The following is a 24,693-nucleotide window of genomic DNA, read 5'->3' on the forward strand; positions in this document are numbered from 1 at the left end:
AAAAAAAACCATACCTGTCAAACCAAGACAAGCAGCATCCCCCAATCCCATGCTCCCTGGGCTAAGATAGGAAGCCTGTGCCCCCAGCACCCATCCCCTCATCTCCTTCCCCGCCAGCCTGCTGGGACACGCGGAAGGGCAGCCTGGTGGCCGAGCTGTCCACCATCGAGTTCAGCCACCGAGACCCTGTGTACGGCACCATCTGGCTGCAGTCGAAGACTGGCACGGAGTGTTTCTCGGCGTCCACAGACGGGCAGGTACAAGCAGCCAGGTGCTGGAGGGGCAGGGAGTGGGGAGCGGCAGCAGTCACACGGTCCCCCGTGGGGATCGCCTAAGAGCGTTGCCTTTTGCCTGTCATTGTGAAATCGAGCAGAAGGTAATAGATGCCTGTGGAACACAAGCCTAAAGGTACAGGAGGGCAGGCTGCGGAGCCTGTCCTCCCGCCTCTGCCTTCAGGCCTCCCAGTCCCCCTTCCTGTGGCGCCCACTTACATCAGCCTCTCCGTCTGCCTCCAGACTCAGTGTCCGCATACAAAGCAGACGTGTGGGTCTTTACACTCTTCCTGCCCACCTTGCACATTGATGTTTTTCATTCGGCGTGTCTCAAAGATGATTTTATATTTCATAAAGGGCTGCCCCCCGCCTGTTAAGGACTTAATAAATTATGGATATGCTGTAATTTATTTAAGTGGATTTTAATATTTTGTAGTTACCAGAAATGTAGCCAAGAGTGTGTTGGAGGGGTTGAATTTTTTTATTGGAGTATAATTGCTTTACAATGGGATGTTAGCTTCTGCTGTACAACAATGTGAATCAGCCATGTGGATACATATATCCTCTCCCTCTTGAGCCTCCCTCCAGCTCACCCATCTAAGTCATCACAGCACCACGCTGAGCTTCCTGTGCTATTTGGCAGGTTCCCACTGGCGATCTAGTTTACACATGGCAGTGTATTTATGTCAATCCTACTGTCCCAATTTGTCCCATCCTCCCCTTCCCTGCCAATGCCCACACGTTCCTTCTCTATGCTTGCATCTCTGTTCCTACCCTTCAAATAGGCTCATCTGTACCATTTTTTTTCTAGATTCCATATATATGCGTTAATATTCGATACTTGTTTTTCTGCACAGAGTGTATTTGCATATAGATTACTGCATACACATGAAGCGTACATTCCTGGCAGTGGAATTTCTGGGTCAAAGCATATGTGTGTTTTGAATGTTGCTATATATTGCCATATTGTGAGGGGTCTTTAAGAATACAGACTCCAGGGCCCACACCTGGCAGTTTTCACTCAGTAGGTCTGTGGTGAGGCCCCCTGCTTCTGGATTTTAGGGAGCTTGCCCAGGACTGATGGTCAGCCGGGACTATGGACCAGAGGAGCAATTCTCAAAGCACGCCTGTTCCCCCGGTTGCTGGGTGTCAGACACCCGCTGTCTGGCCCCAGGAAGGTGGAGGGGGTAAGAATTGCGGGACTCCAGCCCTCAAAGTCGGCCCCTCCTCCCAACAGGTCATGTGGTGGGACATCCGGAAGTTGAGCGAGCCCACGGAGGTCGTCGTCATGGACGTCACCAAAAAGGAGCAGCTGGAGAACGCCTTGGGGGCCATCTCCCTGGAGTTCGAGTCCACTCTGGTGGGTGTCCCCTCCTCTCCCTTCCCGCCTTCCGTGGCCAGGGCAGCCGGGGCCGAGGGCAGGCCCGTGGCTACTGTATCAGGGGCTCGCGGGCCCCAGGTTCCTTCTTAACCTTGTGATCTGGACCATTCTCTTGTGGTCCTCCTAGACCTGTGTGGGCTTTGCAACCACTTTCCAGCAGGGGGCAGCACAGTAGAGGCAGAAAGCCCCTTGAATTCACTGAGTCACCGTTCGGCGAGTGTCCGGCGGATCAGAAAGAAGGCAAGCTTTCTGACTGCACGGGATTCCAGAGACGCTCCATTCTATAGGAAGAGCTCTGTCCAGGACTAGCATTCAGATGCCAGGCTCTGCCTTTGTCCCTGCTTCTTGTCCTTATGCGGAGAAGGCAATGGCAGCCCACTCCAGTGCTCTTGCCTGGAGAATCCCATGGATGGAGGGGCCTAGTGGGCTACAGTCCATGGGGTCGCTAAGAGTCGGACACTACTGAGCGACTTCACTTTCACTTTTCACTTTCATGCATTAGAGAAGGAAATGACAACCCACTCCAGTGTTCTTGCCTGGAGAATCCCAGGGATGGGGGAGCCTGGTGGGCTGCCGTCTATGGGTCGCACAGAGTCGGGCACGACTGAAGCGGCTTAGAAGCAGCAGCAGCATGTCCTTATGTGCGATCCTGGGCTGGCAGCTCACCCCCTGGGGGGAAAGAAGAGGTGTTGGAGAGGAAAATGAGATCAGAGGAGGCTCTGGGCAAACTGATCACAGACCTATGATGGCATTTAGTAACTAAGAAGGAGCAGTAAAGAGACTGCAAAGCGGAGGGCTTCCCTGGTGATCCAGTGGTTAAGAATCCACCTTCTAATGCAGGAGACACAGGTTTGATCCCTGGTCCAAGAACTAAGATCCAATATGCCACAAGGCAACTAAGCCCACACACCACAACTACTGAGCCTGAGGGCTGCAACTAAGACCCGACACAGCCAAATAAATAATCTTAAAACATAGAACAAAAATAAATAAGAAATAGTGGCTTCCCTGGTGGCTCAGTGGTAAAGAATCCGCCTGCCAATGCAGGAGACTCAGGTTCGATCCCTGATCTGGGAAGATCCCACATGCCTCAGAGCAGCTAAGCCCGGGTATCACAATGATTGGCCTGCGCTCCAGAGCCTGGGAGCTGCAACTGCTGAAGCCCACGTGCCCCGGAGCCCACGTTCCACCACAAGAGACGCCACTGCGCTGAGAAGCCCACGCACCATAATTAAGAGTAGGCCACAATCGCCACAACCAGAGAAAAACCCAAGTCACAATGAAGACTCAGCACAGCCAAAAATAAAAAATAAAAAAAAAATTTTTTTTTAAAAGAAGAAATAGCAAAGCAGTCATGTGGATGTGTCCAGGGAGGGAGGCTTCGGGAAGCTCAAATGAAGATTCCCTCCAAAGTAATAAAATGACCTTCCCAGACGGCTCCTGGCCTGACCCTGTCCTGGAATCATCACTGGTTTGCTTCCAGGACGACATCATTCTCAGGCCCTTAGGAGGCAGACGTGATCTGGCCTAACCCTTGCCCTGGGAGTACCTCCCCCACCCCAAGCTGGGGGATGAATGTGGTGGGGGAGGTGGACAACTTTACTGAACACCCCCCACCCCCAAGCCCTGGTCACTGTGGGGAGGACTCAGAAAAAGGTTCTGTCCTGGAATCAGCTATTTCTAGGCCAAATAATATCACATTGTATGAATAACCTGGGGTTCCCTGGTGGCTCAGATGGTAAAGAATCTGCACCCGGGTTCAATTCCTGAATCAGGAAGACTCCCTGGAGAAGGGAGTGGCTACCCACTCCAGTATTCTTGCCTGGAGAATTCCATGGACAGAGGAGCCTGGCTGGTACAGTCCATGGGGTCACAAAGTCTGACACGTCTGAGCAACTAACATACACACACATGAACAGACCACATTTTGTTTATCCATTCATATGGACACTTGAGTGGCTTTTGCCTCTTAGCTGTTGTGAGTAAAGATGCTATGGAGGGACTTCCCTGGTGGTCCAGTGACTAAGACTCTGAACTCCCAATGCAGAGGCCTAGGCTCAATCGATAGTTAGGGAACTAGATCCCGGATGCCCCAACGAAGAGCTGGCACAGCCAAATACATTTTAAAAAACAAAGCAAAAAGCAAACAGAAAACTCCAGCAACAATCATGGGACATGGGTATACAATGAAGCCCAGGTTTGCAGTGAGCAGTAGCTGGAGGCTGGAGGGGGCTCTTCTAGACTCATGGGTCACATTATTCATTCAGTCATTTACTTTATGTATAAACAGACATTCAGGATCTTTTTTTGGCAAAATTCTTAGTGCACACATGATGCTGCATGAAGGGCTGGTGATGCAACTCTAGGGAACAGATGACTGGTGGGGGGGGGGCTTCATCACCCTTGAGCGGGTGCTAAAGAAGGGTGGGATCTGATCAAGCTAATTAAGAGTGGGAGCAGCCCCCCAAAGGAAGAGGGGCCCAGCTCAAGCAGAGGCTTAAAAGGCAAGGCACTTTCGGCATCTTTGGGCCCCCACCCCGCTGGTCCCACCACTCTGACTCCTGAAAGCCACTCTGCCTGCCAGCTTAACCCTGAGCTGACGTTTCATGGAGCCGTCCACTCACGCGTCACCCCCTCCACAGCCGACCAAGTTCATGGTGGGCACCGAGCAAGGCGTCGTCATCTCCTGCAACCGCAAGGGCAAGACGCCGGCCGAGAAGATCGTGTGTACATTCTCAGGCCACCATGGCCCCATCTACGCCGTGCAGAGAAACCCGTTCTACCCAAAGAACTTCCTGACCGTCGGCGACTGGACAGCCCGCATCTGGTCAGAGGACAGCCGGGAGTCGTCCATCATGTGGACCAAGTGAGGGGAAGATTGGGGCAGGAGAGGGGTGCTGGGGCCGGACGGGACAGAGGGGTCCAGCCCAGCCCAGGTGGGTTCTGAGCCTCTGTGCCTCCACCCATAAAAACGGAGAAAACGTTTCTCTCCAAACACCCAAGCTTATGCTAGGAAATAGCTCGATTCAGTGACTTCAGAAAGGAATAAGCGGACTTCCCTGGTGGTCCAGTGGCTAAGACTCTGCACTCTCAATGCAGGGGGCCCAGGTTCAATCCCTGGTCAGGGAACTAGATCCCACATGCCACGACTAAGAGTCCTCATACTACAACTAAGACCTGGTCCAGCCAAATAAATATCTTTTTTAAAAAAAGAAAGGAATAAGCTTCAAACTGCCCGTTCATCTATTGATGGACAGTGAGGTTGTTTCCATATATTGACAATTGTGAATAATGCTGCAGTGAACATGGAAAGGGGGGCAGGTATCTCTTAAAGATCCTGACTTTAATTCCTCTGGATAAAGACCCAGAAACAGGGGGCTTCCCTGGCAGTCCAGTGATTAAGACTCTGTGCTTTCAGTGCAGGGGGTGTGAGTTCGATCCCTGGTCAGGGAATTAAGATCCACATGCTTCGCAGCCAAAAAAAAAAAAAAACCGGAAACGGGATTGAGGACCTTTCATACTGTTTTCCATGGTGGTTGCAGCAATTTGCATTCCCATGAACGGTACCCAAGGGTTCTCGTTTCTCCACATCCTCACCCACATTCATCTTTGCGTTCTCTAATAATCTAGCCTTCCTCACAGGTGTGAGGTCATATCTCACTGTGGTTCTGGTTATCTTCCTCTGATGATTAGCGATGTTGAGCATCTTTTCACGTACCTGTTACCATTTGTTTGTCTTCTTTGGAGAAATGTCTGTCCAGGTCCTTTGCCTGCTTTTTTAATTGGGTTGTTTGGTTTGGTTTGGTTTGGTTTGGTTGTGCCATTGAGTTATATGAGTTCCTTATATATTTGGGATATTAAACCTTTATCAAATACCTGGTTGCAAATATTTTCCCCCTTTCCTTAGGTTGCCCTTTCTTTCTATTGACTGTTTCCTTTGCTCTGCAGAAGGTTTTTAAGTAGATACATTCTCATGTACTTATTTTTGCTTTTGTTGCTTATGCTTTTGGTACCAAATCCAAAAATTCATTGCCAAGGCCATTGTCAAGGAACTTTTCCTCTACGTTTTCTTCTAGAAGCTTTATGGTTTCAGATCATATGCTTAAGTCTTTAGTTCATTGTGAGTTCAATTTTGTATATAACATAAGGGTCCAGTTTCATTTTTTGCAGTAGAAATCTCTGAAAATTGAGGTTAAATCGAGTAGGCAGTGTAGCCCTCTCTTCATCTGAATAGCGTGAGGTTAAATCGAGTAGGCAGTGTAGCCCTCTCTTCATCTGAATAGCGTGAACTCTTCTGGGCAAATTTTCCTTCCTCCGACTCCTTTTCAAGTGAGTCTCATTGCTGGGGGACCAGGCCCAGGCTCTGCCCTTGAGTTAGTTATAGAGAAACACCAGAGCCCTTTATAATGCAAACTGTGAACTGTGGGTGGTGAGGCTGGCTGGCTGGAAGTCAGACAGCAGGAAGAGCTTCCTGACCAGGCTGAGCCCCAGGGCCAGGGAGGGGCTGGATGAGCAGGACCTCAGCTCAGCAGGCTCTCCCTGCGTCCCAATCCCACCATGGTCCCCGACTGGAGGTCCTGGCTCCCTACAGGTACCACATGGCCTATCTCACTGATGGCGCCTGGAGCCCCGTGAGGCCGGCGGTTTTCTTCACCACCAAGATGGACGGGACCTTGGACATCTGGGACTTTGTGTTCAAGCAGTGCGACCCCGCCCTCAGCCTGAAGGTCATGTGCACCCCCCACCCGGTGCATCCATGCTCTCGCAGAGGCCTGGCCTTTCCTCTCGCCAGGCCTGTTCCTTCTGAAGCCTGGGCGCCAGCTCCCGGCGGCTGACCCTCCCAGCTGAGCCAGCCTTATCTTATCAGCAGAGGCGGAGCAGAGACCTGCAGGCTGGGGCCGTAGGAAAGAGAGGGGCTGGGGAAACTGCAGAATGAAAGGGTTGCTGGAGGGACTTCCCTGGCAGTCCAGTGGTTAAGGCTCTGCCCTCCACTGCAGGAGGCACAGGTTTGATCCCTGGTCAGGAAACTAAGATCCACATGCCTATCTGTGTGGCCATAAAAAAAAAAGGAAAGAAAGTGAGGCTGGACTGAAGGGGTGGGTGTGGTGGGCAGGGTAAGGTGGGAGATGAGGTTGGAGTGAAGGGTCTTGTAGCCGACCTTAGCATGTGGACACCCTCCTGTGGGTTGAGGCTGGGGTCCCCCTCGGTCGGGGAAGTCCCCAGGGGTGTTTGAATGGGGCTGCCTGCCTAAGCCTCCCCAAGAACCAGATGACCAGATGAGCAGAGGGTGACGTGGTTCCCCCGGGTCTGCCCGGCCTCCAACAGGTCAGTGATGAAGCCCTCTTCTGCCTCCGGGTGCAAGACAATGGGTGCTTCATTGCCTGCGGCTCCCAGCTGGGGACGACCACGCTGCTGGAGGTCTCAAACGGGCTGTGCACCCTCCAGAGAAATGAGAAGAACACGGCTTCCTCGGTAGGTGTGGGGCCCCAGCGAGGTGGGCACACCGGCTCCAGTCCTGGCCTGACCCCCGGCTGAGCAGGCTGGTCAGCGAAGGGCAGACGCGCTTCCACCGCCTCCTGGGAAGTGGGTGGACATTTAGGGGGTGGGTCTGGGAACGGGCCTGAGAAATGGGTGTTGGCCGTGTCTGAACTCCCCCAGGCTTCACTGCTTGTAGCCGAGCGACCCTGGGCAAGTCTCTTGACTTCTCCAGGCTTCTATGTTCTTCGGCTGCAGATTCAAGCGGTGTGACTTGGTCGTTTTGTCTAGTTGTAAACATTATACATTTGGAGCGCAGAGCCTGTCTGAGAAAGGCTTAGCTGATGCCAATAGAGAAGCAGCTGGAAGGGACTGCTTGGGGGAAAGGGCAGCTGGGGGGCTGAGATCTGTCACCCTGGCTGGGAGCCCTGGAGACGCCTCCCCAGAACTATGGGGCACCCAGAGGGGTTGAAAAGCCCTGGTGCTGAGACCCCGGGAGAATCTCCTGGCTCCGCCTGAGCGTGCGGTCCACCACTGAGCTGGTCCTCCGGGGGCCCAGGGATGCTGCCTTGCACACCCCCAGAGGGCATGCTTCACACCGGCGTCAGGGTCTTGGAACTCCTTGGAACTGCGTGACTTGGCATCCCTGCTCCCCTCCTGCCAGCCCCAGTATTTAGCCCCCGCTTTCTTGCCATCAGCCCGGAGCGGGGCTCTGTGGGGCTGCCTTGAGCAGAGTGAGGGGAGCCCGCCTGGCCCCCGGGCCGGGAGCCGGGGCCGCCCACCTGCCGCTCCCACCTCCTCCCCATCCCTGTGCCCCAGATATTCGAGCGCGAGACGCGGCGGGAGAAGATCCTGGAGGCCAGGCACCGTGAGATGCGCCTGAAGGAGAAGGGCAAGGCCGAGGGCCGGGACGACGAGCCAAGGGACGAGCCGCCCGTCTTGAACCTGGAGGAGCTGGTCACCAAGGCCGAGGAGGAGTTCTTTGACATCATCTTCACGGAGCTGAAGAGGAAGGAGGCGGAAGCCATGAAGAAGAAGCCCAAACCTGTAGGGGCCTCACGCGGGGGCTAGGGGCGGGGCGGCCAGGAGGGAGACACGGGGCCCCGGCTGCCTGCCTGCTGACCTCCTGGGTGGCCCCAAGCAAGTGGCCCCACCCGGCGGACCGTCCCTTGTCCATCTGGTAAATGGGGAGAGTGACTCCCTTCCTCCCGGGGAATTCTAAGTCTCCAAACAGGCTCCCGGCTCCCTGAGCTTCTCGGAATCCTCTGCCCACACCCCAGGGGGCACCTTGAACTCCACGTGTGTGACCAACTGAATGAGGACCCCGGGCTACCCGAGCTGTGAGAGGAGAGGGGGCCTGGAGGCCTGGGGGGCGGAGAGGGGGCTGTGAGGTCCGTGGTGACCCCGCCTGCGTGAGGGGGTGAGACTGGTCCTGGGCTCAGCCATCCACGCAAAAGAGTCGGCCCAAATTAGAGTCGACTAAACAGCAGCATCCAGCCGTGGCCCTGTGCCAAAGCACTTGCTAGCTGTGTCACCTGGGCTGGTCACTTCACTTCTTAATTCCTTCATTTCCATCTGGAATAGGAGGAGGCTGAGTGATGAAGGTGGTGTCTGGTCACCTTCCAGACCCTCCTTGGTACCAGGGGACAGAGGAAGGAGAAGATGTGGTCTGCCTGGACCATTACCTTCAGGGGCCCAGGGATAAGATGCTAAGATGCGAAACAATAAAAGCCCAGCGTGCCAGGGAGAAGAACAAGTGAGCGTGGGCCAGCGTCTGCCCTGTAGGCAAGACTGGCTACCTCATTAGGGGAGGAAGGAAAACGCACAGAGCAGTTCAAGGGACTTCCCTGGCGGGCGGTCCAGTGGTTAAGACTCCATGCTTCCACTGCAAGGGGTGTGGGCTCTATCCCTGGTCAGGGAACTAAGACCCTGCATGCCTCTCAGCCTTTTTCTCGCACCATCCAGTGGTCCGGGGGGGCCAAGGCGAGGCTGGAGTCCCAGCTTTCTGACCCCGTAGCCTGGGCGCCCACTCAACCGTCCACTCTGGGCCCTCCAGAAGGGCCGCAGACAAAGTGCAATGCGGCCACTGACTCGGTGCCTGCTGTACCCTGATTGTGCTCCCCACAGTGGCTGGAGCACCCTGGATGGAGACACTGACTCTCAGAAGGGGCTACGCTTCACTGAGCCTGGCCCCCTCCCTCTGCCGCTCACTGCAGGCTTCCTGCACGTCTCTGCGTCTCTGCACTTGGCCAGATGTGCTGGAGTCAGAACAGAGAACCCTCTGCTGCGTCCTCACCTGAATTATTTCGAATCCCAGCCACTGCCCTGAAGGAATCACGCCGGGTGTTAGGGCAGGGGACCAAGGAATCTTGGGGGAGCTAGCTCGCGGCCACCCGGGCAGCAAGTGGCAGGTGCCCGCCGTCCACGCCCTCCAGAGCCAAGTACCCTCTCAACCCCTGAGGCCACGGTGCTGGCTGCATGGTCTCCTGGGCGCCTGGCATTCCCGGGCTCAGGGGTTAATGTCCCAGTGCGAGAAAGGCCTGCCCCCCGCCAACGAGTCTCTGCTGTCTTTCCGTAGCTGAAACGGCCGACCCTGGAGACAGACGAGGAGATTCAGGGAGAGGAAGAAGTGGAGGAAGAAACAGGCAACGGTGAAGGGGAGGAAGGAGGCGGTGAAGAGAGTCCAGCGCTGGGAGGTCAGCCCTGACCGGAGCCCAGCTCTCACGCGCGCCTGTATCCCATCTCTGGGCACTGCCCTGGCGTTACCGCCTTCCTTAAAGGGGACGGGAGGGGCAAAGGAACTCTAACCCAGCCCCCCACGCCCTACAGACCCCCAGAACCCACTGACTCCCCGAGACCCCTCAGAGGGAGGGAAGGGACAGGTTCATCCCTGAGCTGGTCCCCAGCCAACCTCAGCCAGCTCCCCCAGCCCCACCATCCCCATGGATTCAGCTTCTCGAGGGCAGTCCCGACAAGCATCTCCCTTCACAAGCTTGCAGAGCCTCACCCGGGCTTGCTACGGCCACTGTCGGGCCTCGGGAAGGCCTGTGGGTGGGGAAGGGGATCTCTCATTCTCCTCTACTGAACCTCCTCTACATACGACCGGGGAACGCAGAGACTGTCCACTTGTAAGTTGTCTTTCCAAGCAACTTCCCTGGGAGGTGTTTACGTCCAAAAGGGTGAGAGACGACGGATGAAACAAGCCAGGTGAACACAGCGAGCTTTCTGCTATCTTGCTTCTCGTAAAATTAAATTATTAATAATAATAATGACAGTACTGAAGGTTAGTGCTTATTATGCCTCCTGTACTCAGAGCTTTTCAAGTTATCTCTGTCCTTCTTTTGATAAAGTCGCTGGAAGGTTTCTGCTCTGGTTATTCCTCCTCAGCAGAGGGAGAAACGGGTTCTGGGAGACAGGTGGGCATGTGCCAGGTGACAGGGCTCCTGAGGGTCGGTGCTGGGACGGGAGCCCGGGCAGCTCACCGTGAGCCTGCGCGGCAGGTGAGCACAGGCTGGGTGCTGTGCAAGGTCCTCTGGGGCTGCAGCATGGGCGGTGGGCTGCCCTGAAACCACGGCAAAACGGAGCGTTCAGCGACCAGAAACGGTAGGACCAGAGAGCAATTCAGGCGAAGTCCCGGACAGCCGTGCAGTCTGCAGGTGTCGGAAGTGCCTTTTTAAAGACCACCTGTGTTAAAAATCTCACTGGGGAAGGAGCCAGGGTCAGCCACCCCTTGTGCCCAAAGAGGAAAAAAAAAAAATCCAGTTGCCATGATAAAACAGTCATCAAGGGGCACCTGGACTGAGCACTTGATCCTTGCAATAGCCCCAAAAGGGGTGATATTACCACCCCCAATCCCTGAGTCACTGCGTGCCTGCCAAGCAAGACCCCGAGGGAGGGGGCTGCCCAAGTCTCGTGGGAGCAAGTGGCACAGCAGGGACCCCAGAGCTGATGCCCTTATGCACCCCATTCCGCGGTCTCCCAGGAGGAGGAAGGGGCCGGCTTGCCTGCATCCAGGGAGGGGCCGCTGGCACATCCCACATCCTGCTTTGTGGGGTCTCCTGTGGTGGGCCCCTCACTGCAGGAGGACACAGGGAGCCCCAGAACTGCCCGACGAAGATCAGTAGTTTCAGTGACGGGGTAAGGGGGTGATTTTGCCTTCAGTAGGACACTTGGCAATGTGTGGGGGCATTTTTATTTTTTTAAATTAATTGATTAATTTTTGGCTGCTCTGGGTCTTGGTGGCTGCGCACAGGCTTTCTCTAGTTGCCGAGAGCAGGGGCTCCTCTCTAGCTGCAGTGCTTAGGCCTCTCGTTGCAGTGGCTTCTCTCGTCGAGGAGCATGGCCGCTGGGCACGTGGGCTCCGTGCTTGGTGGCGCCCGGGCTCAGTTGCTCCGCAGCATGTGAAATCTTTCCTGGACAGGGGTCAGACCGTGACCCCTAGCCACGGGATCACCAGGGAAGTCCTGGCAACATTTCAGATTGATATAACTGGTCGGAGGGCACTACTGGCATCCCCTGGATAGAAGCCACGGATGCTGCCAAATATCCGAGGGTGCACAAGACAGTCGACACCACTGTGAATTATCCCGCCCGAGATGCCAACAGTGCAGAGCTCAAGAAACCCTGACTTATGGAAAACAATCTATCCAAGTGAAATCTCCTGGAGAAAGTCAGAGCTCCCTGCATTGGCCCTGGGCACGCTGATGGACCACTGCGTGAGACGTTTGGCTGATGAACTCCCAGGGAGACTATTCCCTCGCTGTACCAGAATTTGGGCCTTTGGCTGGTGCTGGCCAGGGTGGGCCACCTCTGGAGCCTCAAGCCCTTCACTGTGGTGCAGATGTGCCGCGGTGCCGGATGGCATTTGAGGAACGGGTGTGGGAGCGGGGAGGAGGTCCCTGCGGACACCGCAGGGCAAAAGGCGTCCTGGGCTCTGAGAATGCGACACCCATCACCGCCCATCCTCACCGATGACCGTCCACCTTCTCATTCATCAGCCTCCTCTGGAGCCTGTTGCCTAGTCTTCCCCTATGGGGAGCAAGACAAAACCATGATGCGTCACTGGAGACCCAGGCACCGCTGGAAAGACGCGGCACATGGGCATGAAATGTGGATGATGGGGCCCGGGTGCAGGGATTCATCCAAGCAGGACGGGAGAGTGGCGGAAGCAGTGGCTGGACCGGAGTGTCCACGGCAGTTAAGGTCCCCCAACCCCGGGTCCATGCACACTGGGGGGAGAGTCTGCTTCCTCCTGGGCCTGCGTTCCTCTCTGCCAACCTGATCGATTACGATGCCGCTGACTAACGACACACAGCTGCCACTGTAACAGCCCTGGGAGATATGGGGGAATCACGGCCCCACATTCCCTTCTGCGGGGCAACTGGGTTCTGTGGGCCCCAGGGCGGGACTCTGAAGAAGGATCTCCTTGCCTTTTGTTAGAAACCAAGTGCTCCCCCAGGGTCCAGAGGTCCCTGAGACGGTACTGGCCCCAGGAGAGGCAAAGGGGGGCTGCTAGGAACCCACTTAGGGCTGTTCTCTGTCTCCCAGAAACAGAGGTCTGCTTCTGCTTCCAGGTCAGAGCATAGCTTTGAGAAGTGGAGGAGATGGCAGGCAGGGGGCCCAGGAGGCTGTCACGCTGTCCAGGTGCGAAGAAATAAAAGCTGGAGCCCAGGGCGTGCGGCCAGGAGATGACGAGGAGGAGACGCACTTGCCGAAGCAGAACCGCCAGGATCAGAGTAGAGTTAGGGTTAGGATTCGGTGCTTCCATTGCCAAGGGCCGAGGCTTGATTCTTGGTCAGGGAACTAAGATCCCGCGTGCCACATGGTGTAGTCGAAAGAAAAAGAGAAGACTTCCCTGGTTGTAGAGTGGATAAGAATCTGCCTGCCAATGCAGGGGACACGGGTTCTATCCCTGGTCCAGGAAGATCCCACATGCTGTGGAGCAGCTAAGCCCAGGCATCACAACTACTGAGCCTGTGTCTAGAGCCCGGGAGCCGCAACTCCTGGAGCCCCTGCGCCTGGCGTCTGTGTCCCTCAACAAGAGAAGAAGCCTGAGCAATGCAACAAAGGATGTCCCTCACTCGAAGCAACGAGAGAGAACCCGCACAAAGCAATGAAGACCAAGCACAGCCAAACATAAATACATTTAAAAATATATGTTTAAGTAAAGAAAAAAATGAATGGAGAGGATGAGAGGAAAGGGGAAATCAAAGACAGCTTAGAGGTACAGGGCTCTCGGGGATAGCGGTGTTGCTGACCATAACACCAGAGTGAAACGGGGAATGTCTGAGAACAGAGAGGACTTTGTGATGAGTCAGGATGCAAGTAAGATGCACTGGGACTGCCTGCTTAGAAGCTCCTCTTATTTTGACCGCCATGGGCCATCCTGGGTGGGATTTATGCATGAGGAGGAACAGAAAAGAGAGAAAAATCACTACAGTGTAATTAATTAGAGGCCTCTTGTACTGATCCAAACAGATACAACTCAAGGGGTCTGAAATGCAAGCCTAGAGGGTGTTTTGTTTTTTTCTTTCAACAAATTTTGGATCTTCCTTTTTTTTTTTTGACCCTCGCCATGCTCTTTGTTCCCCAACCAGGGATTGAACCTGGCCCTCAGGAATGAAAGCACAGAGTCCTAGCCACTGGACCACCAGGGAATTCCCTGGAAAGTGTTCTGATCCAGATGACCCATCTTCAGACATACCTGCTTCTCAGTGCCGCTTGCCCACTTGCAAACCGGCCACCTTCTGCGCGCAGTCCCGGGAGCAGCCTGGGCCAGGGAACGGGACGAAAACTTAGGAGCCCCTGCAGGAGTGTTTGGTTCCCAGCAGGCTATCCTTGGTTTATCTGTTTATCAAATCCAAGGCCACGGGCAGGTTCCTGACACTGTTTATTAATAACTGTACCTACCACAAGCTCCTCAGGGGCAGCCAGGGAAGCCAGTCCCAGAGCACAGGCTGGCATCATGCTCTGGATGTGTGCCAAGCTGTCTGAGACAGTCCCGGGGGGATGAGCAGCTCTTCCTTACTCAGCTCCTTAAAGGGGGCATGAACCTCACTGGACGCCCCTCACCCAGTCATTGCTGGGGGAGCTGCCAGGCTCAACTCCTGGAGAAGACAAGAAACACGAGGGCTTCTTCCATCAGAAGTGGGTGGAGCTCCACCATCACCCAGGAAACTAAGGCCCAGAGGGGACAGGAAACCCTGGCTCCAGGCGGTTCAGCAGGTTGGATGAGAGGTGGGACCAGAATCCTGTTTTCCCGGGACCTCCTGAGGCCAGGAATCTTTCCACTGTGCTCCCTGCAGCTGTAATCGCTGTTGTTCCCACCAAGGATGGGGACAACAGCGTCTGACCTACACTGTCCTGCAAAGTATGGTGGCTCTCGGGCTTTCCTGGTGGCTCAGCAGTAAAGACTCCGCCTGCAATGCAGGAGATGCGGGTAGACACAGGTTCGATCCCTGGGTCGGGAAGATCTCCTGGAGAAGGGAATGGCTACCCACTCCAGTATTTTTGCCTGAAAAATTCCAGGGACAGAGGAGCCTGGCAGGCTACAGTCCATGGGGTCGTGAAAGAGTCCGACAGGACTTAGCGACTCAACAACAACACTGGGTCTTACTGCAAGCAGGGAGCCAGAAGGCACACAGACCCACCCCTCTCGGCCTAGACGCTGGGTTTACCCACCAGGTCCTGTTAGTTAACGGGCTCTTCTGTGACAGCCCAAGTGATACAGGCGTTCCCCTGCACGTGCGCGAGTGGGAGCCCAGGCATCCTCCTCACGGGCTCGTCACTGGACATGAGCCTCAGTCACGGTGCCCGCAGCGCCCATGGAAACATGAGTCTGCCCGCCGCCGCCCGGGAGACGCTGAGAGTCGGACGGACGGACCGGCAGGCGGACGGGGCAGCGGATGCGCGTGGCCCCGAGCGGGCGGAAGGCAGGGAGCGCGGCCGCTCATCGAGCCCCGCGGCCGGTCGGGCGCCCACGGGGCGGACGCAGAGCCGCGCCGAGGGCCCGGAGGTCGCCCAGACCGACTCTCGCCGGGAAAGCGGCGCAGGCTCAGCGGCCTCCCGGACGGAGGCGGCCACCTCCCGGTCGCAGCGCGAGGGGGGCGGGTCGCCGTCGGGGCCCGCCCCCGGCCCCGCCCGCCCCGGTCCGCGCCCTCGGCCGCGCGCGCCTTGTTGGTCTCGGGTTGTCAAGCAGCGGCCGCGCCGGCCCCGGCGGCGGTGGGCGTGCGGCTCGGCCATGCCCGCGATCTCGGCCTGAGCCCTTCCGCCCGCCGCAGGCATGAAGGACAGCGGGGACTCCAAGCACCAGCAACTCATGGTGAGACCCGGTCAGCCTCCTCCTCCTCCACCCCATCGCCAGCCCCCAGAACCCAGACCCTGCCGGCGGCCCCCAGACCGTATTGGGTGTTTCCACTAAGAGGACACTTCAGACCAGGAGCTGCGACGGTCCAGAGCAACCTTGCCAGGTCGTGGGTATAAAGAAGGAAGGCATCCTGGCCACCCTGCTAAGACCTGAGAAGTTGGCCAGGCTTCAGTCCCACCCACCTTTACACTTTCCCACCAGGGCACACCCTGTGGCCAGACTGCTCTCTGATCCCGAAGAGACAGGGGCAGGGGGTGCCTGACCCATCTTCCCGGAGAAGGAAAGTGGAGGTTTCCTGGTGAACCGGAGTACCTGGGACTGTTGGGGTCAGCAGGTTGGAGGTTTTAGAGACCATAGCTAGGTAGGCAAGAGTCCCCACGTGCCAGAGGAGCAGACACGGGACTGAGGGTGACTGGTTAGTGAGTTGCTGTCCATGTCAGGACTCTAAATATTCCAAAGAAGTGCTGGAAGCCACCGAGATGGCCCCCCAGGGCCCTGCGGACTGGGGCAGAGAAGGAGGGGTGAATGGGGGCCCAAGAAGCAGCTAGAGACAAAGACAGATTTCTGACTATCAGCAGGGCCAAGTCAGAGTGGTGGGGGTGGGGGAGACTCAGTGACCCCAAGGTGGATGTACCCTTCCAGCCCCTAACTTCTGAGATCTGGGGAAGCGCCTCCACCACCAGCGGGTGGGTGGTGATGTAACCGGAGGATAACGCAACCCCAGAGACTCCTGCCTCTCTAGGTAGGACGGGATCGCTGCTCCGAAGACGTACCTCCGCCTCAGGCCCCCCAGCAAGCCCAGGGCTCTGTATGGCAGTTTAGAATTGTCTCTTTGTAAATAGCTTGCCTTGGCAGGTGTGGACGGAAGGGCCGCCCTGCCCATCCGTGGAGTTTGACTGAGGAGGCAGGAGGGCACTCTGACAGTGAAGTGCCTCTGAGAGTAAAGGGCTCTTACTGGGCCTGAGGATGGGTAGTTATACCCACACGCCCAGCAGGTGTTTCCCCTTGATCAGAAGAAGAAACAGCTCCCCCTTCTTTTGGGGAGAACCGCGCCCAAGATGGGGACCCACCATCTCTCTCTGGCCGGAGGGCTGAGAGAGGAGGGAGCCCCTGATGGTGCCATCCTTGGGTAGGGATGTTATCAGCATGAGGAGAGGAAGTTCCCTGGACCTCCATCCCACCACCCAGCCGCCATGTGCAGCGCGTCACTCACAGACGCACAGACAGGCTGCCCCGGTGCCAAGGGCTCCAAGTTCAAAGCCCAGGGGAGCTGCAGGTGCTTAATTTGGGCCTGTGACTGATGCAGCTCACGGCTGCATCCTCTGGGCTCTCCTCTGGGGCACAGGCTCCTGGGAAATTCATAGACACAGACACAGCCCGCACGCTGTGGACCTGGTGCCCTCGCCCTGGATAGTTGCCATGAACCACCGAGTTTTCCTTAAGATGAACCGGGCTCTGCTGGCTGATCAGAGAGGAACCCACGGGCTTGTCCGAGGGAAGGATCCTGGGGTCCTCTCATCCTTCTCTCAGGGGTCCGGCACAGCCCTCTCCATCTAATCCCGGGGGTCTGACCTTCCCTCCCAGGTGGCACTCCGGGTCCGGCCCATCAGCGTGGCGGAGCTGGAAGAAGGAGCCACCCTCATCGCCCACAAAGTGGACGAGCAGGTACGTGGGGGCTGTGACCCGGAGCTGCAGAGCAGGGCAGAGGCTGCTCTCACCTAGTGGGGGCAGGTACCTACTCACCTGGTGGAGGCAGGAAGGACACCTCCTCTACCCTCTGAACTCCTGGCTCTACTATTGATTGCATCATCAAGGAAACCACCATTCTTCTTCCAGGAAGCCTCCCTAGATTGATCCAAAGAGAGCTAAAATCTTCCTTGGTCCAGGGGGAAGTGAGCTGAGCCCTTCATTTTAGCCCTGAAAAAATTCACATATCTTCCATGTACTCATGACTTAACTTCCCCACCTTAATGGATCTGCGACCGATAGAGAGTGTGTTCGTAGGGTCACCAGACTGTTCATGGTTTGCAGAGTCTTTGGATGTCTGTTTGCTCTCTTGGTCTTCCTGTCACTATTATGAACTGGGCAGGGCAAGCTCCACCTCCATTTACACAAGAGACAATAAATATTTATCAAGTACCCACAACACACCGGGGGTAGTGCTAGGAGCCAGGAAACCACGGTGAGCAGAAAAGACCCTGTCCTCCTTCCATGGCTTTCGTGTAATGAAACACATGAGTTTGTAGCCAGCAAGGGCTGCAGAGAAATGCGTGGTGCTGTGGGAGTAAGAGGGAACTTGACCTTGTCCCGGAGTCAGGGAGGACTTCCCTGAGAAAGGATGCTTGAGCCGAAACATGAAGGATGAAGAGGAGCTTTTGAGGAGTGTGCTGAACGGGGAAATTTCAACCAGAGGAACTTGCATGTGCAAAGGCCCTGTGGTGAGACGGGTGGTGATGCACTTGGGTAACTTAGAAAAGGCCAGCGTGGCTCAGGCTGGAGAGAGAAGGGGTGAGAGGAGGCAGAGGAAGCTGGGGGTGCGGGCAGGAGCCACACTGTCCACCACGGCCAGGGTGTTTATTGTTTGTTTGTTTTTAAAGAAAGGTTTTATTTTTGACATTTCAATCTTTTAAAAAAAATTTCATTTTTGGCTTCATCAGGGCTTAGTTGTGGTGTGTGGGATCGTCACTGCAGAGCGCAGGCTTCTCTCTAGGTGTGGCCCCAGGGCTCAGCAGTTGCAGCGCGTGGGCTCAGTTGTTCTAAAGCCTGTGGGATCTTAGTTCTCTGGCCAGGGATCAAACCTGTGTCCCCTGCATTGCAAGGTGGATTTTTAACCACTGGACCAGCAAGGAAGTCCCAGCCAGCATGTTTTTGGAGTAGGCAGTTGAGGATCCAAACGTGGGCTGAGGGTGGGCACCGTGGTGGGGGCAGCAAGGGCAGTCTTGGTGCCTGGGTAGAAGCATCATGTTGATCTAGCCTATGGGGACCCTGAAAGCGGCCACTTGCCTCCACTCCGTGGCTGCTGCTGCTGGCTTCTCCTGAGCTCCAGGGGTCATCACGGTAGCAGTGTGTGCTGGGGGAGCGGTCAGAGGAGTCCAGGTGGCCCAGCGTGGCACAGAGAGAGACACAAAGTGAGCACCTGCTGCCCTTGATACTGGAAGGCTGGACTCAGGAAGTCCGATGGCTATGATAAGAAGACCACAGGTGGGCAACACAGCGTGAGCTGCCTGCCTGCCTCTGGGGTTCCTGGAGGCAGGTGCCTGCCCAGCCTCTTCCTCCAGCCTCTTCCTTCAGCCCCGATGAGCTGTGGGCAGGGCGGAACAGGGTGGCACCGGCCTCCTGATTTCTCTTCCTCTGTTCACCCTTGGAAAAATGTAGCCTTCCTCAAAGACCTCAGGGGAAGCAGGGGGAGGGCTGGGAAGATCCCACCTAAAGGCCCAGCGGGAGCAGGATGTACGCACACAATAGTCATGCAGGGTAGGTTCTGCCATCTACCAGCTGTGTGGCCTCGGCCAGGTTGCTTCCAGAAGCCTCAATTGCCTCCTCTGTAACTGGGGACAGTAACCATAATGCCTTCCCTAAAGAGTCTTTGGGAGCTAATGTGTGCACAGTGCTTCCACAGGTCCTGGTATGCAGCAGGCATTTAATAGCTGTGAATTATTATCTACTGGGCTTCCCCGATGGCTCAGACGGTAAAGAATCTGCCTGCAATGCAAGAGAGACCCGGGTTCGATCCCTGAGTTGGGAAGATCCCTTGGAGAAGGGAATGGCTACCCACTCCAGCATTCTTGCCTGGAGCATTCCACGGAGAGAGGAGTCTGGTGGGCTACTAGTCCATGGGATTGCAGAGTTGGACACGATTGAGCAACTAACACACAAGTCATCTACTATAAGTTCCTTACCTATTAACGAGTTCCATTCCGAGACCACGTTCGTAAGTCCACTTTGTGCGTAAGTCCGACAAAGTTAGCCTAGGTACCCAATTAACACCATTGGCTATGCAGTACTGTACTGTAATAGGTTTATAATGCTTTTCACCCTAATAATATATGTAAAAACAAGCACAAAAAATAAAGAAAGCATTTTTAATCTTACAGTACAGTACCTTGAAAAGGACAGTAGTGCGGTATAACCGTTGGGGGCTGGCGTGAAGTGAGCAAGCAAGAAGAGTTACTGGAGGGACCAAGGAGGTGGGAGACGGTAGAGCTGAAGGACCATCAGCAAAAGGAGATGGAGCGCAGGCCGCAGTGTCACTCACGCCTGACGCTGATGGCACAGGCTCCAGGTCCTTGCTGGAACCAGGTGTACCATGGCATCTTTGAATGTTCACACCTTGAAGGTTCCGTGTAGGGGACTTACTGTATTAGTGAGAGAAAGTGCCGTGGGTTGCTGGACTGGCTGATGAGAGGGGCCATCCATGAAGGGCCAGAGAACTCCAGAGGAGAACCCTCCTTCCAGGCAAGGCCACTCCCTGTTTGTCCTGCTTGTCCCCAGGGCTGTCAGGGACAAAGATGCTGTCTCTCTGGGCTGCTCCTGGCTCCCGGCCGGAGTGGGGGCTGAGAGATATTACCCGATGCTGATGGAAAGGCTGTGGTCCAGGGCACAGCCCATTGTGTGCCCACACATGGCAGACACTGGCTCCTTTCTGTCCCTGCCAGTGGAGAGGGAGGCTGGGCTGCACCTCTGAGAAGGTCCTGGGCTGGGCAGTGCCAACGGGACTGCCCCTTTGTCGGCTTAGACATACAGAGGGTGTTCTGAGCGGCGTGGGCCCAGGACTCTCAACACGGATTCCAGGCCCTGCAGGGGGATCGCTAGGCTTCTGCCCCCAGCATCTTCTCTCTCCACTGGGTTCAAAGATGCACTTGCCCGCGAGTTCCCTGGCAGGCCGGTGGTTAAGACTCCACACTTCCCCCGCGTGGGAGTTTGATCTCTGGTCGGGGAATTAAGATAAAAAAAAGATGCACTTGCCTGGACTGCCGTTTGGGAGAAGCCACAGCAAATGGCAGGCTGGGCACCTCTCAAAAACCAGCCACCACTCAAGTGCTCTGCTCCTCTGACCAGTAAGACCCTGGCCAGCAGGAGGTAAAGACACACGAGTCCAAGAAGCAAAATGGGGGACTTCTCTGGCGGTCCAGTGGTTAAGACTTTACCTTCCAGTGCAAGGGGCATGAGTTCAATCCCTGGTTGGGGAAGTAAGACCCCACATGCCTCAAGGCCAAAAAATAAGAAAAGGGCAACCTCCCACTCTGGCCAGGCCCTGTGCCCTGGCTTCCGTTGCTCTCTGCTGACCCCCAGGGCTCATCTACGGCCCTGACCCCCCAGGCCTGCATCACTGACCCTGAGAAGGCTCGGGACTGCAGGCTTGACTAGCCTCACTGATGGTCCAGCTGTTCAGCTCCTCCTTCCTGAGGTCTGGAGCCCAGTGACCGGCAGAGTGAGCGTGGGAGCAACCCCAGCACAACAGGGCCGTGGAGTCGCTTCCCAGCAAAGGTGCCGCTGGCCCAGGCAGCCTGCACAATGTCCTGTCTCCGCTAAAGAGACTTCTGCTTGGGAAGCAGACCTGCCCTTTCCCAGCGGCTTCCGTTGCCCCCTTGCTTGTGGCCCTTCCTCACAACCCAGCCCCACAGAGGGGCTCCCAGCCCAGTCTGTCCTGGGCTTCTGGGCTCTTTCTCCCCTCTGTGATGGAGGAGTTACTTGCCCCTCCTGCTCAGGCCAGGGGGTAGGGAGCAACCCAGAGGTCACTACTGAAGCCCAGCCCTTGGTAGTCAGCAGGGAGGCGGTGCTGTCAAAGCCCACCTGTCGGCGGTCCTAGTGGGGAGAGATGGACTGAGGCATCAGTCACCCGCTGGTGTGAGGGGCCCTAGGACAGCTTGCTTGGAGCTAAGCGTTGTTCTTCTGGGGCTGAGGGAGTCCGTATTCCCCCGGCTTTGCAGAGGTGGACATGGACAGGGCAGGGTTTCCTCTGCGGACCAGAGGCCGGTGCCTGCATTCTGAGGAAGCTGGAGCAAGGTTTGGATTTGTAAAGAGGAGGTGCAGGTGCCTGTGGTCTTACCCGCCCCACCCCCCGACCCTCGGTTGATTCGGGACCCTCAGTTGATTCGGGACCGTCATCATAGTCCTGTCATCACAGTGCCTTCTTAGATGTCTCCAGGGCTTCCCAGGTGGCACTAGTGGTAAAGAACCCGCCTGCCAATGCAGGAGACATAAGAGACGCAGGTTCAAGCCCTGGGTCGGGAATATCCCCTGGAAGAGGGCTTGGCAACCCACTCCAGTATTCTTGCTTGGAGCATCCCATGGACAGAGGAGCCTGGCAGGCAACAGTCTATAGGTTCGCAAAGAGTCCGACACAACCGAAGCGGTTTAGTATGCACGCCTTGACGTCTCCATGGGTTCCTGGAAGCCCAGTGCTTACCCACTGCCTGGTGCATGGTCAGGGTTTAAGAGATGTTAGTTTATCTCAAGGGCTGAGTCAGGATGGTTTCAAGTCCTGGAGATAAGTGAGACCCTGGCCCACCTCCTGCCCACCCGCTTCTGGCTTCAGGGCTTTCTATCTGGTGGTCCCCAGTTGGTCACGGCCACATGTATATGTTCGTGGGAGAGTTCAGTAGGAGCTCAGTCTCCTAGCATCTGGGACCCCAATGCCAGACCCTTCCGGGAGTGCCCCATGACTATAAAGTAGGGGAGGGCAGCCTAAGAGGCCCGGTGGGGCCCAAGAGTCCTGAGGCTGGGAAAAGGAGCTCCAGAACAAAGAGCTTCCTTCTCCCCACCCCACACCCACCACCCCTAGGAGCCCACAGCCCGCTGCCCCTCCCCCCAGCCTCCCAGACTGTTTATCTGCAGGGTTTAAGTCACCTGCCCATATGCATAATCCCATAATTAGCCTTCATCTGCTCAAAGCCCAACTGTCAACCTCCCTGTGCCCCCGCGGGTTCTGTCTCAGGAATCAGGCAAGGGTCTTCCAGGTCTCTGTTTTCTCCTCAGAAGGTAGGATGTTAATAACCTGCTCTGCCAGGCCCTAGAGCTGTTGAGAGGATTAGAGCAGATCGTGTGAGGGTGAGGCTATTGTGAAAGATAAATAAAGGATAAGGTGGCAGATGCTGAGCTCAGAATGAGTGTTGTTCGGGAGCCAGGGCGTCTTTGGTCTGCTCCCTGCCCCGGGGGCGGAGCCTCCCTGCACACCCACCGCCTGGATGCTTCCTTGCTCTGTGGCCCCAGAGAGCTGAGCCTGGTGGAGGGTGACTAGGGAGAGGATTCGAGGAGCCTTTCCCTCTGCCCTTAGCCACATCGCCGTGCATCTCCCCAGCCCCCTCCCGGCCCCAGACAACCACTTTCCATCTCTATAGATTCGCCTGCTCTGGACAGTTCGTGGAAATGGGATCCTGCAATCTGTAGTCCTTCGTGTCTGGCTTGTCTCACTGAGCATAATGTTTTCGGGGTTCATCTACGTTGTCGCCTGGGTCACAGTGTCATCCTTTCCATGGCTGGATGGTATTCCATGCTACTCTGCATTTAGTTGACCACTCCTTGGCTGATGGACATTTGGGTTGCTGCCTGCCTTTTGACTGCTGTGAATAATGCCGCCAGGAAGCAAGAATGCTTACACTTAGCGCCTGAATGGGTACGTGGCAAGTTGTGCTCAGCCATTGCCGACTCTGTGGGACCCCATGGACTGTAACCCACCAGGCTCCTCCAGGCAAGGATACTGGAGTGGGTTGCCATTTCCTTCTCCAGGAGATCTTCCCGACCCAGGGATCGAACCTGCGTCTCCTGTATTGGCAGGTAGATTGTTTATCACTGAGCCACAAGGGCGATGGCTAAAAAGGCAGATTTGTGGGCCCTGTTCCCCAGAGATTCAGTGAATCTGGGCAGTGCTGGGAATCTGCATTACAGAGGCCCCCAGGAAGACGGTGATGAAGGGATCTGCAGACCCGTGAGAAAGGCAGCCTTGGACTATCTCGGTCAGGCCTCCGCTTACCCGGGGCTTCAGGGTCCTCAGAGTCCTGTAGGAAGGTGGGGACCTGACCAGGATATCAGCCAGGTGTGGCTCTGTTCTGAGCACTTGGCTGGACCTCGGTGGCTTTATGAGCTCAGCATTCTAATCTTTTTTCATCTAGCCTCAGGGCTGTCAGGGCTCTGTAACACCCTTTCTGGGATCAAAATCTCCTTTCTTGAGTACCCACAGGATGGTACAACTAGAAATCCGATCAGCCACGGATTTTCCTTCTTAAAGAATAAACAAACACAAATCTAGAAACAGCTTTACAGAGGTGATATCCAGCAGGAATCCAGCTTTTGTTTTACTGTGTCTTGTTTCAGTTCAGTTCAGTCACTCAGTCGCGTCTGACTCTTTGCGACCTCATGGACTGCAGCATGCCAAGCCTCCCTGTCCATCACCAACTCCCGGAGTTTACCCAGACTCCTGTCCATTGAGTTGCTGGTGCCATCCAACCATCTCATTCTCTGTCATCCCCTTCCCCTCCCACCTTCAATCTTTCCCAGCATCAGGGTCTTTTCAAATGAGCCAGCTCTTCACATCAGGTGGCCAAAGTATTGGAGTTTCAGCTTCAACATCAGTCCTTCCAATGAACACTCAGGACTGATCTCCTTTAGGATGGACTGGTTGAATCTCCTTGCAGTCCAGGGACTCTCAAGAGTCTTCTCCAGCTCCACAGTTCAAAAGCATCAATTCTTCAGCACTCAGCTGTCTTTATAGTCCAACTCTCACATCCATACATGACCACTGGAAAAACCATAGCCTTGACTAGACGGATCTTTGTTGGCAAAGTAATGTCAGAGACATTTTTTAATATGCTGTCTAGGTTGGTCATAACTTTCCTTCCAAGGAGTAAGCGTCTTTTAATTTCATGGCTGCAATCACCATCTGCAGTGATTTTGGAGCCCCCAAAAATAAAGCTAGCCACTGTTTCCACTGTTTCCCCATCTATTTGCCATGAGATGGGACTGGATACCATGATCTTAGTTTTCATGAATGCTGAGCTTTAAGCCAACTTTTTCACTCTCCTCTTTCACTTTCATCAAGAGGCCCTTTAGTTCTTCTTCACTTTCTGCCATAAGGGTGGTGTCATCTGCATATCTGAGGTTATTGACATTTCTCCCAGCAATCTTGATTCCAGCTTGTGCTTCCTCCAGCCCAGCATTTCTCATGATGCACTCTGCATATAAGTTAAATAAGCAGGGCGACA

The 24,693-nt window shown here is 55.5% G+C and overlaps 2 protein-coding genes, 1 long non-coding RNA gene and 1 other non-coding gene across 8 annotated transcripts in view; 3 read left to right on the plus strand and 1 right to left on the minus strand.

Moving 5' to 3' along the window:
- DNAI2 (dynein axonemal intermediate chain 2) overlaps positions 1-10,394 on the plus strand; it is a 29,014-nt gene extending 18,620 nt beyond the window's left edge. For all 5 annotated transcript variants that reach the window (XM_081584835.1, XM_081584834.1, XM_081584832.1 and 2 more), the window contains 7 exons: positions 118-257; positions 1,510-1,632; positions 4,296-4,519; positions 6,245-6,380; positions 6,979-7,125; positions 7,948-8,175; positions 9,707-10,394. In XM_081584835.1, the coding sequence (XP_081440961.1) occupies positions 118-257; positions 1,510-1,632; positions 4,296-4,519; positions 6,245-6,380; positions 6,979-7,125; positions 7,948-8,175; positions 9,707-9,835 (1,127 nt within the window). In that variant the 3' untranslated portion in view covers positions 9,836-10,394. The remainder of the gene's footprint in view (positions 1-117; positions 258-1,509; positions 1,633-4,295; positions 4,520-6,244; positions 6,381-6,978; positions 7,126-7,947; positions 8,176-9,706) is intronic.
- TRNAE-CUC (transfer RNA glutamic acid (anticodon CUC)) lies at positions 4,710-4,782 on the plus strand. Its single transcript has one exon. It is a non-coding gene; the product is annotated as a tRNA-Glu (tRNA).
- LOC145543409 (uncharacterized) lies at positions 10,362-23,543 on the minus strand. The gene is made up of 4 exons (XR_014080698.1): positions 23,466-23,543; positions 18,497-18,674; positions 17,237-17,338; positions 10,362-10,690 (listed from the first exon to the last, which is right to left on the minus strand). It is a non-coding gene; the product is annotated as an uncharacterized LOC145543409 (long non-coding RNA).
- KIF19 (kinesin family member 19) overlaps positions 15,327-24,693 on the plus strand; it is a 31,250-nt gene continuing 21,883 nt past the window's right edge. The window contains exons 1-2 of the mRNA XM_081584831.1: positions 15,327-15,448; positions 17,078-17,158. Coding sequence (XP_081440957.1) covers positions 15,410-15,448; positions 17,078-17,158 — 120 coding nt within the window. The 5' untranslated portion in view covers positions 15,327-15,409. The remainder of the gene's footprint in view (positions 15,449-17,077; positions 17,159-24,693) is intronic.

This window comes from Giraffa tippelskirchi, chromosome 3, assembly GCF_054371585.1.
Source record: "Giraffa tippelskirchi isolate mGirTip1 chromosome 3, T2T-mGirTip1v1.2.pri, whole genome shotgun sequence".
NCBI classification, from domain to species: domain Eukaryota; kingdom Metazoa; phylum Chordata; class Mammalia; order Artiodactyla; family Giraffidae; genus Giraffa; species Giraffa tippelskirchi.